The sequence below is a fragment of the Drosophila montana genome, unplaced genomic scaffold, assembly GCF_035044405.1.
Source record: "Drosophila montana isolate Dmon_TW-CO22-7 unplaced genomic scaffold, ASM3504440v1 contig_3031_1, whole genome shotgun sequence".
In the NCBI taxonomy this organism is placed as follows: Eukaryota; Metazoa; Arthropoda; class Insecta; order Diptera; family Drosophilidae; genus Drosophila; species Drosophila montana.
In genome coordinates this window covers 6,290-24,512 of record NW_026997907.1, presented here as the reverse complement: position 1 = coordinate 24,512, position 18,223 = coordinate 6,290, and the positions used below count along the sequence as shown (strand labels likewise).

General features: G+C 43.1%; 1 protein-coding gene across 2 annotated transcripts in view; it reads right to left on the bottom strand.

The window, feature by feature from the left end:
• Positions 1-17,458, bottom strand: part of LOC135430666 (uncharacterized) — a 64,358-nt gene extending 46,900 nt beyond the window's left edge. Inside the window, exons 1-6 of one of the 2 annotated variants that reach the window (XM_064685427.1) lie at positions 16,445-17,458; positions 15,248-15,950; positions 15,080-15,182; positions 14,840-14,968; positions 12,996-13,071; positions 12,793-12,922 (exon numbers count right to left, since the gene is read on the bottom strand). In XM_064685427.1, the coding sequence (XP_064541497.1) occupies positions 12,793-12,922; positions 12,996-13,071; positions 14,840-14,968; positions 15,080-15,182; positions 15,248-15,950; positions 16,445-17,443 (2,140 nt within the window). In that variant the 5' untranslated portion in view covers positions 17,444-17,458. Of the gene's footprint in view, positions 1-1,643; positions 2,185-2,675; positions 2,778-12,792; positions 12,923-12,995; positions 13,072-14,839; positions 14,969-15,079; positions 15,183-15,247; positions 15,951-16,444 lie in introns of those variants that run through there. The other variant, XR_010436664.1, reaches the window with a different exon arrangement.
• Between the last annotated feature and the right edge of the window lie 765 nt (positions 17,459-18,223).

Here is an 18,223-nt window from a genome sequence, read left to right as displayed (position 1 = left end):
ATGCACTTAATTAAACAATTTGCGCAGCTGAAAATAATCGACAAATTGCACAAATATTAAACATGTCACTTAACATAGGCTCGCTCACATCATTTGGTTATGCAGAAATCATGAATTATTGAATGAATGTTCAAATATTCTAGGTGCCGTTTTTTTTTTTTTCAATTTGTTGTACATTTCCCATTGGGCATCCGGCCACGCCCAGTTGCGTGGTAACCATTACCGACACTCGCTGAATTTAGCTGGTAATCTATGCATTATTAATTATCCAACTATTTCGATTGGTATGCCCTTGCCCTCCAGCCCTTTGCAAAACGAAATGCACAAATATAGTACATTATTGAGCAATTGGACTAAATTGCCAAATGCCAAACTATTCGAAATGTGTGAAAAGCGCGTTATCTGTTTATGACTCTGTAAGGACTGTAAATCAATTTATCGCCTAGTTAACAAGTGCTGTACTATGGCAAAAAGTACAAAGCAAGGCAATATCGAGATGTTTCTGTTATTGATACACATGGAATACTTAGAAAATGTACAGTTGTATGTCAGCGCTGTTAGCATAAGCGAACTATGCTACATTAACAGCTGTTAAAGAGAGCAGCAGCATTCTGTTAATTATACGCTGTTAAGCACCAAAGAAAATATAATCTTGAATAACTTTTATGTTTGTTAATCAATTCTAATTAAATTTTCAGCACGCGCTTTCTCAGAATTCATATATTCAGTTCATGTTAAATTTGTTGCGATAGTTATAAAAGTGCGGCGCATATGGCTGCACAGTTTTCATATTAATCCCGACGCTTTTTCTTCAAGTTTATGACACGTACTGAGTTAATTATTTCCAAAGTCTGTCGCAGACATACATTTGTGTGTGTTTCTGTCTGTCTACAAACAATGTAAGTTTATTTGCGCAAATACCACATAATCGTATGCATGAATACAACATATTTGTGTGTATATTTATATATATATCTGATATTTGCATAATTGCCGCAGAGTCAAGTAGATTGTGCGTGAAGATATAATACGTATAATTGAAAGCAAATAACTGCTCGCTTTGTATATGCAGATTTTCCACAACTTCAGACTCAATTTGCAACAATTTTCCAATACATAATGCCAATAGCTAGTTGTTAGATAAGACTTAACACACAATGTAAAATATAAATTGCAAAATATATTTTTTTACTTACTTATTATGGCAGTTAGAGGAGAGTATTTTTGGTTAAATTCAATGGAATAAAATTACAAATTGCATTTTGTGTGCGAAGGGAAAGTCATTGTTAAATGAAAGCTGAAATTGCGTCTAAAATGGCAATGGACCAAAAAGCTTTTAACTTGCAAAAAAATATATATATATATGTGTATACGTTTAAGTGCAGAAAATGTTTGAAAAATGATTTTGCATAGAAATTGTGTGCTGTGTGTGCTGTGTGTGTGTGTGCTGTGTGTGTGTGTGTGTGTGCAACAATGAGCATGAAATGCTATTAATATTATTCAATATTTAAGTCACAAAAAAATAAGAAATATCAAGCTAAAAAAGTGAAGTGACGCATGACTTGGTGCAAAACTCTTGTGAGTGTGCATGTGTGTGCGTGTGTGTGTGTGTGTGTGTATATATTTTTACTGTTGTACATTACAATTTTGGGCTCCATGCTGGATTTATGCGTCTTCGTTGATTTCATTGGGACTGGCTGCCCTGGCTGCCCTGGCGCCTCACTCCCCGCTTCCTCAAGTTCAATTTGTTTTCTCTCTCTTCAATTATTTCGATATCGATATCGATTTCGATAACAGCGATAAGTCGATAACGCTTTCTGATATGCTGCCCATTCAAGTTGACTTTAATTTCATATCAGCCGCAGTTGTTGTTGTTGTTGTTGTTGTTAATTTTGTCGGCACTTCATTTCTTTTTATTTGCTTTTAATTCAGTTTTTTATTATTATTTTTGTTGTGTGTGCTTTTTTTCAGACGAAACCGTTGAATTGTTTAAATTGTTGCTGTTATTGTTTCTGCTCGCTTTGTTGTTATTTGTTTGTTTGTTTGTTTTTTTACGTTGTAATTAAGTTACAAAAAAGTTGTTGTTGGTGTTTATTCAATTGGATTGATTTTTGATATTATGTACTAATAAAATGCATGTAAGTCAGTCCGTCGTTTCACAAATTGTTTGCCGTTGAGCTGTAACTGTAATATGCATATAAATAAATACATATTTATATCCATACATATACATGTATAAGTGCCACACTCACACACACACACACACACACACACACACAGCCCTTGCAATTAGCAACAATTTAGCAACTGAATTGCTGCAGTTAGCCAAAGTTCTCTTAACAATTGCGCCTGTGACAAGCCACACACATACTTTCACACACCCCCACACACACACACACACTCATACACTCACACACACACATCTCGCATTGCAGGCGCCATTTCAATTGCTTATTGCCCGCTTCCGGCCAAGTTGTTGGCGTCTATGGGTCTCCGCTCAACTGCAGCTGCAATTTTATGTTGCCTGTGAGCCACGCCTACAAAACGCAGCAATTTCTCAAGCCATTAGGCACGCTTCCCACACACACACACACACACACACACACACAGTCAAACGCACTGCACTTGATGCTCAGCCATTAATTTTTGGTTGTATTTTGTTTGTTTTTTCCGACTTTTGGCGATACGCGGAATGCGTATTTTTATGCTCCAAGTCCAAGGCGTGCACAGCGCTCGGCGCTCAGAGGAAAAGACAACTTGATCACAGCATGGAAAATGTTCAACTGACCGAAGCGCGAGCCAGCTGCCACGCTTAGCCAAGCGCTGTAGCTGTGGCAGCAACAGCAGCAGCAGCAGAGGCAGCAGCAGCAGAGGCAGCAGCAGCGGCAGCAGCAGAGGCAGCCGTTGGCTTTATCAGTTCGTCGAGCTCGTGCCTCGTGTATTTCGCTCGTGCGGCGCCTCGGCTCGGCTTTTCACTCGCTTTTCGTTCGCTTTTGTGGGCCGAACTGTGGCAAGCAACATGTTGGACTCTGGGCGCAGCATCCTTGGGTGTTGCCTCGGCCAGGCTTTTTCACTCAATGCGTAGCGTCACGTGTTGCACGCTTGGAGTGAAAATCTCTATGTGTGAGCTTTCACTCAATGCTTGCCACTTGCATTTTGTTTATGGTCTGCCCTGCAACGTGCGCTGCTAATGTGGCAAGCAGCTCGACATGCCGCTATCTCGCTGTGTTGTGTGTGCGCTGCCCCGCCCCTGCCCCTGCCACGCCCCCTCGTGGCAGCTCATAACGGAAATTATGTATGTATGCTGATGGATGCGTCGAGTTGTTTCGATATGGTTATTGGATATGGCAAGCAGATTCATTACTTGCCCCCGCCGTCAACGAAAATATTTCTCCTTTCAGCTGTAAGTTTTCATCAGGCATTTGGTAATCCAAGACAGCACCTGCCCTGCTATCTGTGTGTGTGTGTGTGCGAGTGTGTGTGTGTGTTAGCTGTAACATGCTAAGGCGATAGCATTGGCAGAACTTTTTGGATGTACTCGCAGGTGCATTCACACATGAGCGCCCAGCTACATAGTTCGGAAATTAGAGTAATGCGACGCAGCAGCGGGAGGGGCTGTGAGGGGCGGTGAGGGGCTGCGGGGGCAGTGGGGGCAGTGGGCGGCACAGTGGGTGTGGCAAGTCAGCCAGACTTGAGACAAGGTAATGCAATTATAAAACGCTCGCAGGCAAAAACTCATTTTTGGCAATAAGCACACGCAATTCGTAAAAGTGAAATAAATGACACAAGAAGTTGCAGTTACACGCTTTTTGAACAGTGCATTGCCACGCCCATCGCAGCCCCCTCCCGGACGGCTACAGCGTCTAGTTGGCAGCACAATGGACCTACGGCAATGCACTATGACTATGTTTATGAATTTGATGCTCATAATTCGTTCGCTTTGTGCATTTTATTAATAAAGTTTGCCGGCTGGAAAGGTCCCAGTTGCTTGTCTGGAAATGCGCGAGTCGAGAACAATATATACATGTACATCTATTATACAAATACAACTATATATATATATATATATTATAGTTATATATGTTTGTGCATGCTGCATATGCGAATTGTTCTTTAAGTGAAAGTTTCTGCTTACTTTTAAGCTGCGGTTCCGGTTCTACATAAAAAACTTTACATTCCACTTCATGTTCTTAACTTACAAGTTTTTTCCTCCTTTCCCTCCCCCCTCCCTCTCGCTCTCTCTCTTTCAGTGTTTAACAAATATTTGAACTTTCGAGCTGCGTTTAAAATGTTGCTTATTGAAACATTTTCCAGCATTGATTATTTTATTCGGTTAAGTTGCCAATCAAATTGTTTATCAGTTAGCAACTTTCTCGGAAAATGTTTAAAAACTTTTCGTATCTGTTAGTTCACAGAATGTTCGCTGAAAAGTTAAATAGAAATTCTATGAAATGTTAGTTGGCATTTCAATGGAATGTTATGTTATTGCTATGCTAAGTCGCTGTAAAGCAACAGAATGTTCAGTGTTCACGATGTTGTTGCCCACAGTAAGGAACTGTTATTGTGGTTTTTACAGATGTTAATGAATAACTGTTGTCTAACATATGTTAGCCTGATTAAGCCTGTTTTAATATATGTACATATGCCAAATTTTATTGAAAGTTATGTGCTATTAAACTATTTCTATTTTATCAAAATACATTTCATTTTGCCCAGTTACGTTAGTCGAAGTCCAGTATTCCATATTTAGTTTTGATCATTTTGGCCATGCGGCGGTGGGGGTCCATTCTGGCCACGTGGTGGTCCCTGCTGTCCGGCGCTCTGCTTCAGAAAACCGGAGTTTAATATCTGACCCAAATGCTTACCGGGCATTTGCGGCATCTCTGGCATCTGCGGCATAGCGGCCTACATAACCACACACACGAGAAGCACATTGTTAGATCTCCAGCTACGATTACCTATTGAGGTTTTTTCCCACTCACCAGGGCAACGGCCAGCATCAAGAAGAATACACCAAATAATGCGAACTGCTTCATAGTGAAAATTGTTACTGATTTCTCAGTGCATATTCAACGCATTTATATAGTCAGTCCGAGCAGCCGAGTTATCAACAGAAACCAATCAGCATGCAATTTAATAAGCTCCCAAAAAGATATACACAAATGGAGTGTAATTAAAGCTTGATGCAAACCGATTTGATAGCTTTAATTTCTCTATGGCATGTCAACTGAACAAAACACTAATTTGTATAATGGCAGCAAAGTAATTAAACTCTCGCCTTACTTTAAAGGCAATAATTATAAAAAATCATAAAAGTAATAATTATATTATTAAAAAAATTATCTATAATAATATAATTAAAGTTGAAACTTTAGAAATTATTATGGCAAAACTTGAACAGAGTTTTGGCTTTGGATTACCTGTTCCCTATCATCGCAGCAATTATTAAATTTATTGCTCACCCCAAGCTAGACTTCCCTTTAAGATCGACTTATTGAAATTACATATATATTATTAGATAAGTACAATATATCGCAGCGAATGCTTCTTTCGCAACTTTCTTCTTTTTGGCAAGCACTTTTTTCTAACTCTGTAAAATGGAATCTTGTCCGTTCTTTTTCTAAGTAAATAATTTTAGCATAATTTTCGTGGCGACAAGCTCATAAATTTCTGGCAACAACCCATAAGGGAAAGTAAAAAACAAGCCACACACACACACACACAAAATACTCAATTTATGAGTCATAAATTGCGTGAATACAAATATTAGTTCGAAATTGTGCAGCAATTGTGGTCGGAAAATGTTTACTGGCTTAAAGCAAAAGAAAACTTGGCGACATTTACGGTCACTTGAATTCTGTTTCACCTTTATTTTTGGCAAATTCTCTTGAAATGTCACCTGCGGCTGTGCGAGGCAATTTCGCTTAGGCGCCGCTGTGCAAAAATGCCTTCAATTTGAGATTAAATTTTTGCGCCCAACGGTTTGCGCCAAACAAACAATTTTCTAGTTCGAGAATGGCAACAAAAGGTTACGCGACAGCTCAACAGCACCCGCCCCGCCCAACCCCCCCCCCCTTCAGCTACCCACAAGATGGCACACAAGTGGCCCCAAACCCAATCAATGTGTTTCCGCACATACACCTACGAGCATGCCATGTGTGTGTGTGTGTGTGTGTGTTGGTTTTTCTTTTAAGGCAATAAATTTTCCGTTCGCTGCGAAATATGAATATTGAATATGCCTACAGTCAACCGTGCGCATAATAAACCGCAAGAAAAGCCAACCCAATGACTGCTAACTGGCGACTGAAAGCCGCTCAGCGGAAAACTACTAAAAAAAAAGAAGGAGAAAAGACTGCCTCATTTGAAATTCCTAGCTAGAAAAGCACGTGTAGAAATTACACGTGAGAGAAATTAGCAAGGAATGTCAAAAACAAATATATATGAACTTTGAAAATTAGTGAGAACTTTGGCATAGGAGTTGTAAAACACAGTCATATAAATTTCAGGCTTACAGTGAATACTCGTAAGTTAAACCTTACAGAATATAATATGATATCTAATATTTTTCCACAATTCAAGTTCGCCTCTTCCAGCAATTAGCTCTTTGAGCGTTTAATATTTATTATTAGAGAAATATTTTGTCATCTTATTCTTATGTTTTAAGTAAAAGTTTTAAGATATTAAATGTAGAATCAGTTCTGGAACTGAACCCATTTGAAATGGGACTGCTTACTACATGATATGAGGTTCATATTTTTAAAAAACTCGTGTGGCTATATATATCTCATATATAATTGATGCATCAGATATACAGAATTGAACTTGAGGATCTTTTTCTCTTGGGAAGCAATCTATGATAATGGGAGGATATTATTCTTAAAAAACACCCGGCTACGCTTAAATATAAAATGGTCTTTTGCGTTTCGCTCAGTGTATTTGTATGTGAATTTTAGTGTCTGGCCTGCAGCCCTCATGTATACTTGTACATAGTGAATGAGATGAGTCGAGATGCTAGATGAGAGGCACTAATGAAGTTTCGGTTTGTCCTTTTAAGGACTGGGCTGCCTCATTGTTTGACTTTGCCGGCAAAGGCTGCTGCGCCGACGTTGTGCCTACAAGTCAGAGCTCGCAATGTTTGCACAGCCGACGAGTCCTGTTTGTGTGTGTGTGTGTGTGTGTGTGTGTGTCCTGTTGCTGTGTGTGCGGGCCTGGCATTTGCCTGCCCTGCTGGCACTCTATTTATTTATGTTTATAATAGGATTTTTATCAAAACTTTTCTTCTTCTTTTTGTTTTTTTTTTTGTGGCCAATTCCATTTTGTAATGAGCATTTAAAAAAGACAACAGCGACTTGCAGCCGCTGACCCGCAGCTGCTGTGCTGGCGTTTGTCTTTTGACACGCCCAACGGCCCACACAGAGCACCCGCAGAACGTGCCAGGCCGGGTCGGTTCGAGTTTATTTTTATTTTTGTGTTTTGCTGCCGATTCACGCCGCCAACTTTTTATGTACTACACACATTTGTTCTGGCCGCTTATTATAATGTTGGGACTTTGAAACGCTATCGAAAAGCCCGCAAAACTAAATAATTGCCAAATATTTGTGTAAGTTTTTAAAGAGCATTCATCTCATTAGGGTTTCACACCCCGGACCGCGTCTGGCTTTTGCTTGTGGCTGGAACTCATTAGCCGCGGTCGCTTCAAGCTGGTGTCTGTAACAAATACCTAGCTGGTTGGACGTCTATTTCGACTGTCTGCACTGATTATACATTTACAAGCAAACATTTCCACTTAATTCACTGCTTAAATATGCCTAATTTCATTTGCTTTTTCCTGGCTTTTCGCCAGGCACTTTGCCAAGCAGCCGCAATTAAAACAGTGTGGGGCCGCAACGGAAATCAAAACCAATTGCACAGCATTTAAATGCTTTGAGCACGAAAGTCAAGAACCTCAAGGACCAAACAGTATTCAAGAAATGAAAGCAGCAGCAACACGCAAACCTCGATAGATAAGAAAATATAAAAATTTAATTCTATTTTTCGCTTATTTAAGCAGCAGATAAAACAGGAGACCTTACTTTATGAGAATCGCATAGAAAGGCGACATTTAGAGAGAGAGAGAGGAGTTAAGAGAGCGAGGAAGTGAGATACAACTACTCAGTTAATGAGTGAGACTTGACGTTATGAGAATCGCATAGAAAGGCGCAGCGAAGCTCGTTATAGTAAATATGCAAAATAACAGCTAAATAATCAAAGGGGCTTAGCTGGACTAATAGGAAGCAGCCTAAAGTACAATTTTAATGATGAATTCCCCAAACATAGATGCAAATGACGCGCCCACAAAATAGATACACAATACGAAAAGCGAAAAGCTAGGGGGGAGGGGGGCAGTCAAATAATGACAAGTTTTCAAAGCATCATTAATCACGAAAAGTTCACAAGGACTTAATCCGTGACAGAGCCACAGAACTAACTAAGCCAAGCAGCTGGGGACATCGAGGCAAAAACCAGTCGAGCTGTCGATATTTGTTTTTCGGGGTTTCGGCAACAAATTAGTGGAAACTGACTGAAAGCTGCGTCTTACTCAGCGCCAAAACTTGCAGATATTCAAGTCTACTTTTTTATTTACTTATATTATTTGTGTGCGCGTGTGCAGGGGTGTGTGAGTGTGTGTGTGTGAGAGTGTGTGCGAGAGTGTGTGCGGTTGTGTGTTATAAAATTATGTTGCTCATATTTGTTTGGAATGCTTTTTTTTGTTGTAACCGCAGCCAAGGGCTGGGCACTGTGACACACACACCACACACACACCACACATACACCACACCACACACACACATACATACATACACATAGGCCGCTGCTAGCTGGGAGATTCGCTTTGTGCGTTGTCTCCTGCAATGTTGGCTTTCATATCTGGGCAGGACCACGTCCAAGTCATGCAGATTGCGCTTGTTTGTTTTGCCAGCTGCCTTCTCTCGCTCACTTGGAATACTGTAAATATTTTTAATTCTTTGCCAGCGCCAAGGGCCAATGGCAATGGCAATGCGTTTGCAACAACAACAACAACAACAGGAGCAGGAGTAGGATAAGGAGCGTGGCGGACGCAGCTTGCCGGCATTTCAGCTTTTAAGCTAAAGCTATGAAAATAATTTGTGGTCCAAACAACAATAAAAAAAAACAACAGCGACAACGTTTGACGCTGACGATAGCAGAGTGTTGATTAAGCCAGGCAAAAAAAAAAAAAAAGAGAAAGGAACAAGGAACAAGAAGAAGCGAAACTTACACGGCCAACGGGGCACATTGTTAGTCATCTTGGCGGGTGGCACTTTGGTGCCGCTGCAAGTGGATAATAACCAGCGGAGCTATGTGCATTTGTTTTATGCCGCAAAGTAAATGAAACAACAACAAAAGGCAGCCGCGACAGCGCCGGGCAGCCAACCAAAATGACAACGCACACACACACACACACACACACACACACACGCTGAGGCCGCGGGCAGAAAAACGAAACGAAAAAAACAAGTAAGAGGTTCTAGTCGGGAGCTCCCGACTAGGGGATACCCTGAACCCACTTCTTCCGACAGGCGATAGGTATAAAATGAAAGATACTCGATATATATATACTATTCTAGAAGCTACATGTACAGTTTGGTGACTCTAGCTCATATTATTTGCCGAAATTGCTCAAAAAACAGGATTTCGATATCGATTTTTATCGATTACTTGGAAACGGGGCAAGTTATGGAATATCGGAAAGAAACTAGATCTGCGCGGGGACTAGGAGGACCTACAGCTAAAATTTCAAGTCTCTAGCTCTTATAGGTTCTGAGATCCTTAAGTTCATACATACGGACAGACGGACAGACAGACAGACGGACATGACTAGATCGACTCGGCTGATGCTTACTTCTGCCTGTTACATACATTCGCACAAATACATTATACCCATTTTCAATGGGTTTCGGGGTATAAAAAAATGGGGGCGGACGGAAATTGTGTGTGCACAGTGAAAAACTTTGCCACGCCCAGCGCAGCTACCAGCTGCGGCTAGAGTCGAGCGCCCGGGCGACGTCATCAGCTTCGCAGTTTCACGGCATTTTCGCAGCTGGGTTCTTTGCATTTTTGAGTGTCCCACACACACACACACACAGGAGCACACACACATAGATGCACTTGGCAAGGCGCGTCTTTGTGCCGCAGCCGCTTTGTCATTGCCGCTGATTCAACTTAAGAAATGCATAACTGCATTTTACATTTTACCGCACACAGCGCACAATGCACCAGCAGCAGCAGCAGCAGCTCCGTCTACGTTCGCCATTTGCCAAAAGAGCGCTCGTGCGTGCAGCTGTATGTGTATGTGTGTATCTGTGTGTGTGTTTGTTGGGCCTGTAGACTGGGGCTAGCCTCGGGGGCCAACACACAAATTAGTTTTAACCAGGCATTGTCACGCTGTGCTGCACCCCATTGTGGCCAGCGCGGTTGCCGATTAAGTGCGGCAACCAGCCTCAGCCTCAGCTTGAGCTTCAGCTTCAGCTAGTTCCTCCTCACACTTTGCCGCACCTATAAAGTTTTTGCTTATCAGCAGCCGCAGCAGCAGCCACCTTTGACTACATTTTCTAATCAGCATTTCATTAATTTCAGCACATGGCCCCAATGAAGTTCGCCAGCAGCACGCGGCATTGATCAACACTGGTAAGTCCCTTTTTTAGACTATCTAAAAAAATCATAATGAAGAACTGCCAGTTTTCTAGTTGCGTATATTTCTGCTAGATCCGTGAACATTTTCTTAGTCGCAATATAAAAATTAAGTTTGATTTTTACAAATCCTAACTGAAGTTCCTTCTAAACTTACAAGTTCCTGCAGCATTTAGTTAGTCACAATAGAGTGCATTAGATTAATTTTTGGGAATCCTATCTGGAGTTCTTTTAATTGCTTTTAAATATTTTAAAGCTGTATGAAGAAGGCAGATGGATTTCGGGAGTGTTGTGGGCAGGCACAAAGCAAAACAAAATATTCTTGGACAGGATATTCCAAAGATGTGCACTATAAAGAAAAGATGGAATAGATTATTAGACGAGTGCACGAAGGGTCTATAGGTTTTACTAGGAGCTATAAAGAAAGGTTATTCCCATAGAGAATATATAAATATTATGCGGGGAGTCTATCCAAATCCCGGTCTTGAGATATGGAGAATATATCGTGAGAATTGATGTCTTTTACCCTTCCATAAGCTAAAGAAACATGAAGGATCGAGAGATTCCTAATGATAATTATATTATATTCTCATATTAATGCCCGCTTGGATTTAAATATTCTGACAAAACAATTTGAGCAAACTGCAAACTTAACAGTCCAGAAAAATCGTTATTTCGCATGCGTTAAGCCACACTTTTCATTTTCTGATGCACAAGAACAATGTGTTTTTTTATATATGTTAAAAAAAATATTAAAAAAAAATGGAGAGTTGATTACAATTTTAATCTTTGTCAAAAGAACGTGGAAACCATTCAAAGCTTAAATTGTGCGAGTCAGTGAATTATAATTTATGATTGATGCTGGATGCTGACAGCTGGTTGGGGCCATATATGTGAGTCAGGTGGGGCGGGGCGGGGGCGGGGCGACAAACCAGCCCCTTCCCCCTCCCCCCTCCCACAAGCTAACCCAAGTCAGCTACCATCCGCAGAACAACTAACAAACTGACAGCAACAATGCAAATTCAAAAGGCAACCAAAATATCGAGCAACACGCAAATCTATGCCAAACACACACACACACACAACTGCAACTGTAACATCTATTGTGTGTGTGTGTGTGTGTGTGGTTGTGAGTGGTTCGAAATGCAACATGTGATACGATGTCCTAGTTCCGCGGCTATTACTGTGCTGTTATGCAACACAATGGCACACATAAGCGCATGTAAAGTTTGAGTGAAAGCTTTAGAAATTGAGCAAAAGCTCAATCGAAAGCTCCGACTCAACAATTAAGCTCAGTCTCCAGTTAAAATGCAAGCTTTAAAGCTGTTGCTTCAACAAAAGCTCTAAGAGCGTGCGAACACAAACTTAACATTTAACAGCATGTAAACAGTTTAACATAAAAAGCTTACAGTTGAACAATATAACAGTTCTAGAGAAGCTTTTGGCTTAGGCTTAACACTAGGTTGTAGTTTTGGGTTTCAGGACGCTTTCAATGGGTAACACACCGCGCTTAAACTCTATATATAAAATAAATTGTGCATAAAATATATTTGAGAACTGTTAACATAACGTAAGCATATTATGTTTTTCGATAGCCTAGCAGCAGTTCTTAAAGAACAGAAATTTATGGATTATTCAAATATATCAACTTAAATTTCAGACAAAGAAATTGCTGCTGGGCATCAAATTTTCGATTTCATTTTTGTTGTGCCTGTACTTACATTTCGTTAAGTTTTCTAAATTGGAAATATAACGAAAAAAAATACAATACACAAGGCATTAAATATATCACAGAGCATAATATAAACCGACTTTGGTATGGCTTAAGGAATTACTGCAAAGGTTTTTTATGTGTATGTGTCAGAGCTCAGAGTAAGCTCTAATTATGCATTTATATTTACAAAGCTTGACATGACGAAGCACAAAAGAAGGATAATACGCGCTTAAATATATATAACATATATATGTATACTATATATATCATTCATATAATTTGCCTAAAACTTGTTCCATTAGAGTTGCATTGCTTAAGACTAACAGGACTGCTTGGCAGGCATGGATCATATGCAAAGGGGTACATTTAAGGAACTACAAATCGCTTACCCATATCATCTATAATGGGTGCCATTCGCAATGTGACGCCGATTAGCATGAGGCACATCAGCAGCAGAAGGCAGGCAGTTGCAATGATTGTCCAGCGTGCGCGCTGTGAGAGATCATGTGGATCGATCACCTGTTAACCGAATAAATATAAAAATTAGATACTTATCGAATAGAGCTGAAAATAATATGGGGGCTGCACCTACCTTAATAGCTTCAGTATCCAAATCCTGCACAAGTATTTTGGGTTTTTTATGGCGATGACGCTTTTTGTGCCGATGACTGCAAGGAAAAATTATTAGAAAGGTACAACGAGAGAAAGAGGGAGATAGATAGAGAGTGAGAGAGAGAAGTAGAATGGGAGAGAGAGAGGGAGATAGAGAGATTAAAGAGTTAAGTCGAAGAAGGATCTGATCCACAGAGGCATATTCTATAGGAAGGTTACGGAAGATTAAGACTAGTAATATTTCTTCTTGAAAAGTAGAACCAGAAAATTTCCCGTCTATTTTTAATAATTTGGTATTATCTTTTTAGTATATTCTGAAAAACTCAGTAGATTTAAAATCTAGCAAAATTCCATTATGAAAAGACATAAAAAATTATGTCATTTTTTGGAATCCAATTAAAATATATAATATTTCAATTCTAATAGCCTAAAATATTACATAACGTTTTTCATATTTTCCAATTAGTTGAAAAGTCTCCCAAATAGAGACTATTAAGAGTTTTCCCTTAAGTATTATAAAGTTTTGAGATTTAGATTATTATACTATTACGCCGGAGGAGCGTTTATTAGAATTTATACCTCAATCAATTACTCTACAACTTAACACACAACGTCCCAACCCCCCCCTCCCCTCCTCATCGCTCCCGCTAGCCTGGCGTATCATCTCAGTGCAGCAGCAGCAGCAACAACAACAAGAGCCGCTTAAACATATTTGCACTATTTCCGTTTGGGTTTTGCAAAAACTTCCGCATTACAAAGCTGCCACAATTTCCCCGCTCGCTGCACGCTGCCACCGCCCTCCCCCCACCCCGCCCTCGATACAAAAACAACATGGCGTCGGTTACCGTTACTCGTTTCACAGCGGAAGTGCCTGCTGCTTTTTCAAAAAAAAAGGAGAAAAAAAAGCACGGCAACAGCAGCTGGTTAGTGGGGCTTAGGTTTATGGTTCCGGCCAGGTGGTGACAGCGAATACCGTTACTTCCCCCTCTCTCATTCTCTCTCTCTCTCTCTATCGCTCTCTTTCTCGGTCTCTAACTGGAACGCACACAAAGCTTGTCAATCAATTTTTGTCTAGTTTTTCGGACCGGGCAGGCACCCGGGGGGAATGCATTAGGCGCTGTTTGACAATCGCTTTGCAGCTGGACACATTTATTAGTGCAGCCCAAGGACATCAAAGAATGTCGCTATTGTTACGGCTGCCAACACAGCTGACCAACTGGCCAACTGGCCAGCTGCCCCAAAACGTCCATCAATGGCCCTAATGCGCATTCATTTATAAGTTCTCTAATCATTTCTTAGCTTGGGCAAATAGCCGGGACGTACAGTGGTTGTAAAACTAGAATTTTTGAAGCAAAAATAGCTTTAAGGATAGTTTTTCAGAAACTAAAAATATATTCATGTTACTCAAATCTTAGGGGTAGATAGATATATAGCTTTAGTAGTCCAATAACAGAAGCTGTAACAGTAACATATCAGTATCAGAACTAGTAACATTAATAGCAGCGTAACATTAGCACTAACAGTACCAAATCGTTGCTTCCTTAATATACTTAACAAGGCTGTTATTGCCTCTGTTAATGCCTCTGTTACTGTTTATGTTACCGTCTTTTGTTTCCGTCTCTGTTACTAATTTACTATAGTTACTCTGCTTACAAATCTAGGCTAGTTAACTTGGGATAGTTACTTGTGATCATATTCGTGGCCCTTGATACTTATCTATCAAATTATATTTAAATATATAAAATATTCTTTTTTTTTTTTGACTACCGTTCCACTGTGAACTTACAGTTTGATGGACATGAAGCGATAGCGTATGGGACTTACCGATGCTTTCTGCGATGTCGCTGATGACCGCCGCCAGGCATCATGTGCTCAAGGTCGTCGATTTTATCACCGTCAGTGTCCATGTCCAGCTGCAGGTCGCAGGGCGAGTCCTCGGCATAGGGGCATTGTCTGCGGGTAATAAATGACATTAAATGACAGGCGACGCGTTGCTGGACATGCATGTGTTGGGCGTGGGTGTGGGTGTGAGTGGATGTGGGCTAACTGGCCAGTTGGACTTACATGGGTTGGGCATCGGGCGTCTGGCCAAGCACATGCACACACTGCTGCAGGCCATTGGGCGTGGGATAGACCAGCGCTGGATCCGAGCAGCGATGATGTCGCTCTGCGGGAGTAAAGAGAAGAGGTTTATATAGTTATAGGATTTGGTTTAACAGCAGCTGGACTTACTGTACTTCCGTTTGCGGCGTCGGTACTCATCGTCGCTGCCGGTGCTTTGGGCTGCCGTCGCCGCGGACATGGCCAGCGTGGGCTTAAAGCTTTGAAAGTGTTTCTCTTTGGCGCGTGACGCCACAGACTTGGCTGCACTGCAGCAGCCAGTGGGCGCCACACTGGAACCCGTTGAGGTTGAGGTCATGCGCTGCAGCTTCTCGGCCAGCTGTGCCGGCTGCAACGGCTGCTCCTCCTGCGCCTCGATAGGAATTACAGTCGCCTCTGGTATGCGCTGCCGGCGTATGGCCAGCAGCCCGGTGCTGCGCGACTTGAGGCGTTCCGGCTCCCGTCCGGCCGGCGCTGTCGGCGTGTTCGCATAGCTGGGCAGTGCGTGCAGCGACTGCGAGTCGCTCTGAGCCAGCACCGTGCTGACTGTCACATTGGCGCTATCCTCGGACGTATTCTGTCGCGAGAAATAGCGCGCATAGGCGGCGGCGGCGCCGTCAAAGTCGCTGCCAGCACCCGAGTAGCTTTCGGTGCAGGACACCTGTTTGGGCAGCAGCCGCTTGCGCTGCGACAGCGGCATCGCCTCCGGTGGCTGATGCACTAGCTGAGTCTGTGGTACGCGCAGCGCTTCGATTTCCACAGCCACGTGCGGCGGCGGTGGCGCCTGCTGCATCGGCGGCCTGGCCAAGCTGGAGGGAACATTCACGTGGATACGCTGAAAAGAGAGTGAGAGACACAGATAGAGAGAGAGAGGGGGAGAGGGTACAGTAAAAACTGGGGAAACATCTGCTTTAATTGATGCATATTTCATGACCCGAATTTGTATACCCTTTCGAGTGTATTATAAGTTTGTCAGGAAATGCATAGCATCAATCGGATCAGACACCATATCACATAGCTGCGTTACATTAACAGTAACAGTACCTTTAACATTAACATTAGCAGGAACGTTAGCAGTAACATTATTAGATAACTGCTTCCTTGTTATACTTAACAGGGCTGTTACTATTACTATTATTGCAACTGTTGCTGTTACTGTAACTGTGAGGTAACAACATAAATCCGCCATGAATCATGCCGGGATTATGTCCTTTTACAGCGACATAGTTCCGCTGTTATGCGACATAATCTCGCCAGAATTCACGTCGGAGTTATGTCACTTTAAAGGGACACAATGCTTAATCTTAGCCCACTTCTGGCTTTACTCACCGCCTGCTGCGGCATTGGCAGCTGCAAGGAACGCGCCACGCTGCGTGGAAAGATGGGGCTACATTGTGCACTAATCGACTTGGCTTCCAGAATGCGCAACCGCTTGGCCAGTCGGAGGCGCTCGCGTGTTTCGGCATCGGCATGGGCCAGGGCAATGATCTCGGCACCGCCAAAGCTGACCGTGCAGCGTGAACTGGAGTAGGACAGGCTCTCCAAGCTGCCGTGCAGCGAAGCCGTCAGACTGTCATCCGCCATGGTGGAGCTGTGCAGGACATGTGTGCCGCCAATTGCAGTTGCCGTTCCCGTCGCCGTCGCCGTGGCGGAGGTATTGTCATAGCAGGAGGCAATCGGTGTCAGATAGTCCGCCGGGTCGCCGTTGGGCTCGGGCTCGGCCTGCCGCACTGCGTTCCTAACATTCTCATCGGAACTGCTGCCCTGCTGGGCGGGCGTGTGCGTTTGCGCCCGCACCAACAGGCTGTGGCTGTGCCCTGGCTGCGTCGCCTGGTGACCCGACGAGTTGCTCAGCGTGCTGGCCACGCTGTCCTCCGGCGCAGGTTCTGTGGCCAGCACCGACGGCCTTGGCGCTGGCAGTGAGCCGGAGGCCAGCTGAATGTCATCGACATGTCTTGGGGCAGTCTTGGCTTGGCTTCCGCCCGGCAGCACCTCCTCCGCGTCGGACTCCTCCTTGCTGGAGCGGCGTGCGCCAAAGAGCTTGCGCGGCAACAAAATGCGTCCGATGGACTTCTTGCGCTTCTTGCGCTTGGCACGCTTGTGCTCCTCGTAGTCGCGCTTCAGCGCCTGCATCTTGTGCTGCACCAGCGTGCTGAACACCGCCTCGTAGGTGAGCGCCCGCTGCAGATCCAGCAATACGTCATTCGTGGACACCGCCTTGTCCAGCTTCGTGAGCAGCTGCAGCGAATCGCGGCGCGACTCTATTCCGGCCCCGCCGCTGCCGCCGCCGCTGCCTTCGCCACTGTTGCTATCGTCCGCATCCGCCATGTTGACAACCAGTTAGCTTTCTCTGCTCAAAGTGTTGCCTTTGCTTGTTGCCCCAATTGTTGCTGTTATTGTTGCTGTTATTGTTATTGTTATTGTTGTTAAAGTTTCTGTTTACGACTATTTGCATTATTGTCGGCCTGGCTGCCGTTGATCGTTGATACACGCTTGCCACGTCCTCGTCCTCGTTCTCGTCCACGTCCACGTCCACGTCCACGTCCTGCTGCTGGTCCTTGTCATGTGCTTGCCACACCACAGGCTGGCGGCCACATGGATTTAATGCTGCCGCAACGCATATTTGCCCAGCTGTTGGCCGTTTCGGCACTCTCGTTTCCCGCTCAATGGCCACTCAATGAATCTCTATTGTGACTGCAAGTGGCTCCAAGTGGCGCTTACGTTCAAATGGCGCACACCTGCAACGAAGACAGTGGAAAAAAACATTAGACTGGCAAAAATACACAAATGGGTGGGCGGTTCAATAGCCCGCCAAGAGACAAGGACGCATGCCTCAGCCCAGCCCAGCCCCGTCAACAGTTTGCCAATAGTTTTGCACATTTTTGTGATTCAAATTCTGATTCGTTTTTTATTCATGAATGCTGCTTCCTACTTGTTGCACGCACATACATACACACAATCACGCACAGGTGCGCCTTGTTCACATTGGTGCAGAATTCAATTGAAACTGCGCCAAAATAAGATTTTCCCACTAAGCACAACAGCGAAGCTAACATTATGTTAACATTATGTTATGATCAACGCGCGTCTGTTACAAACTGAACGAAA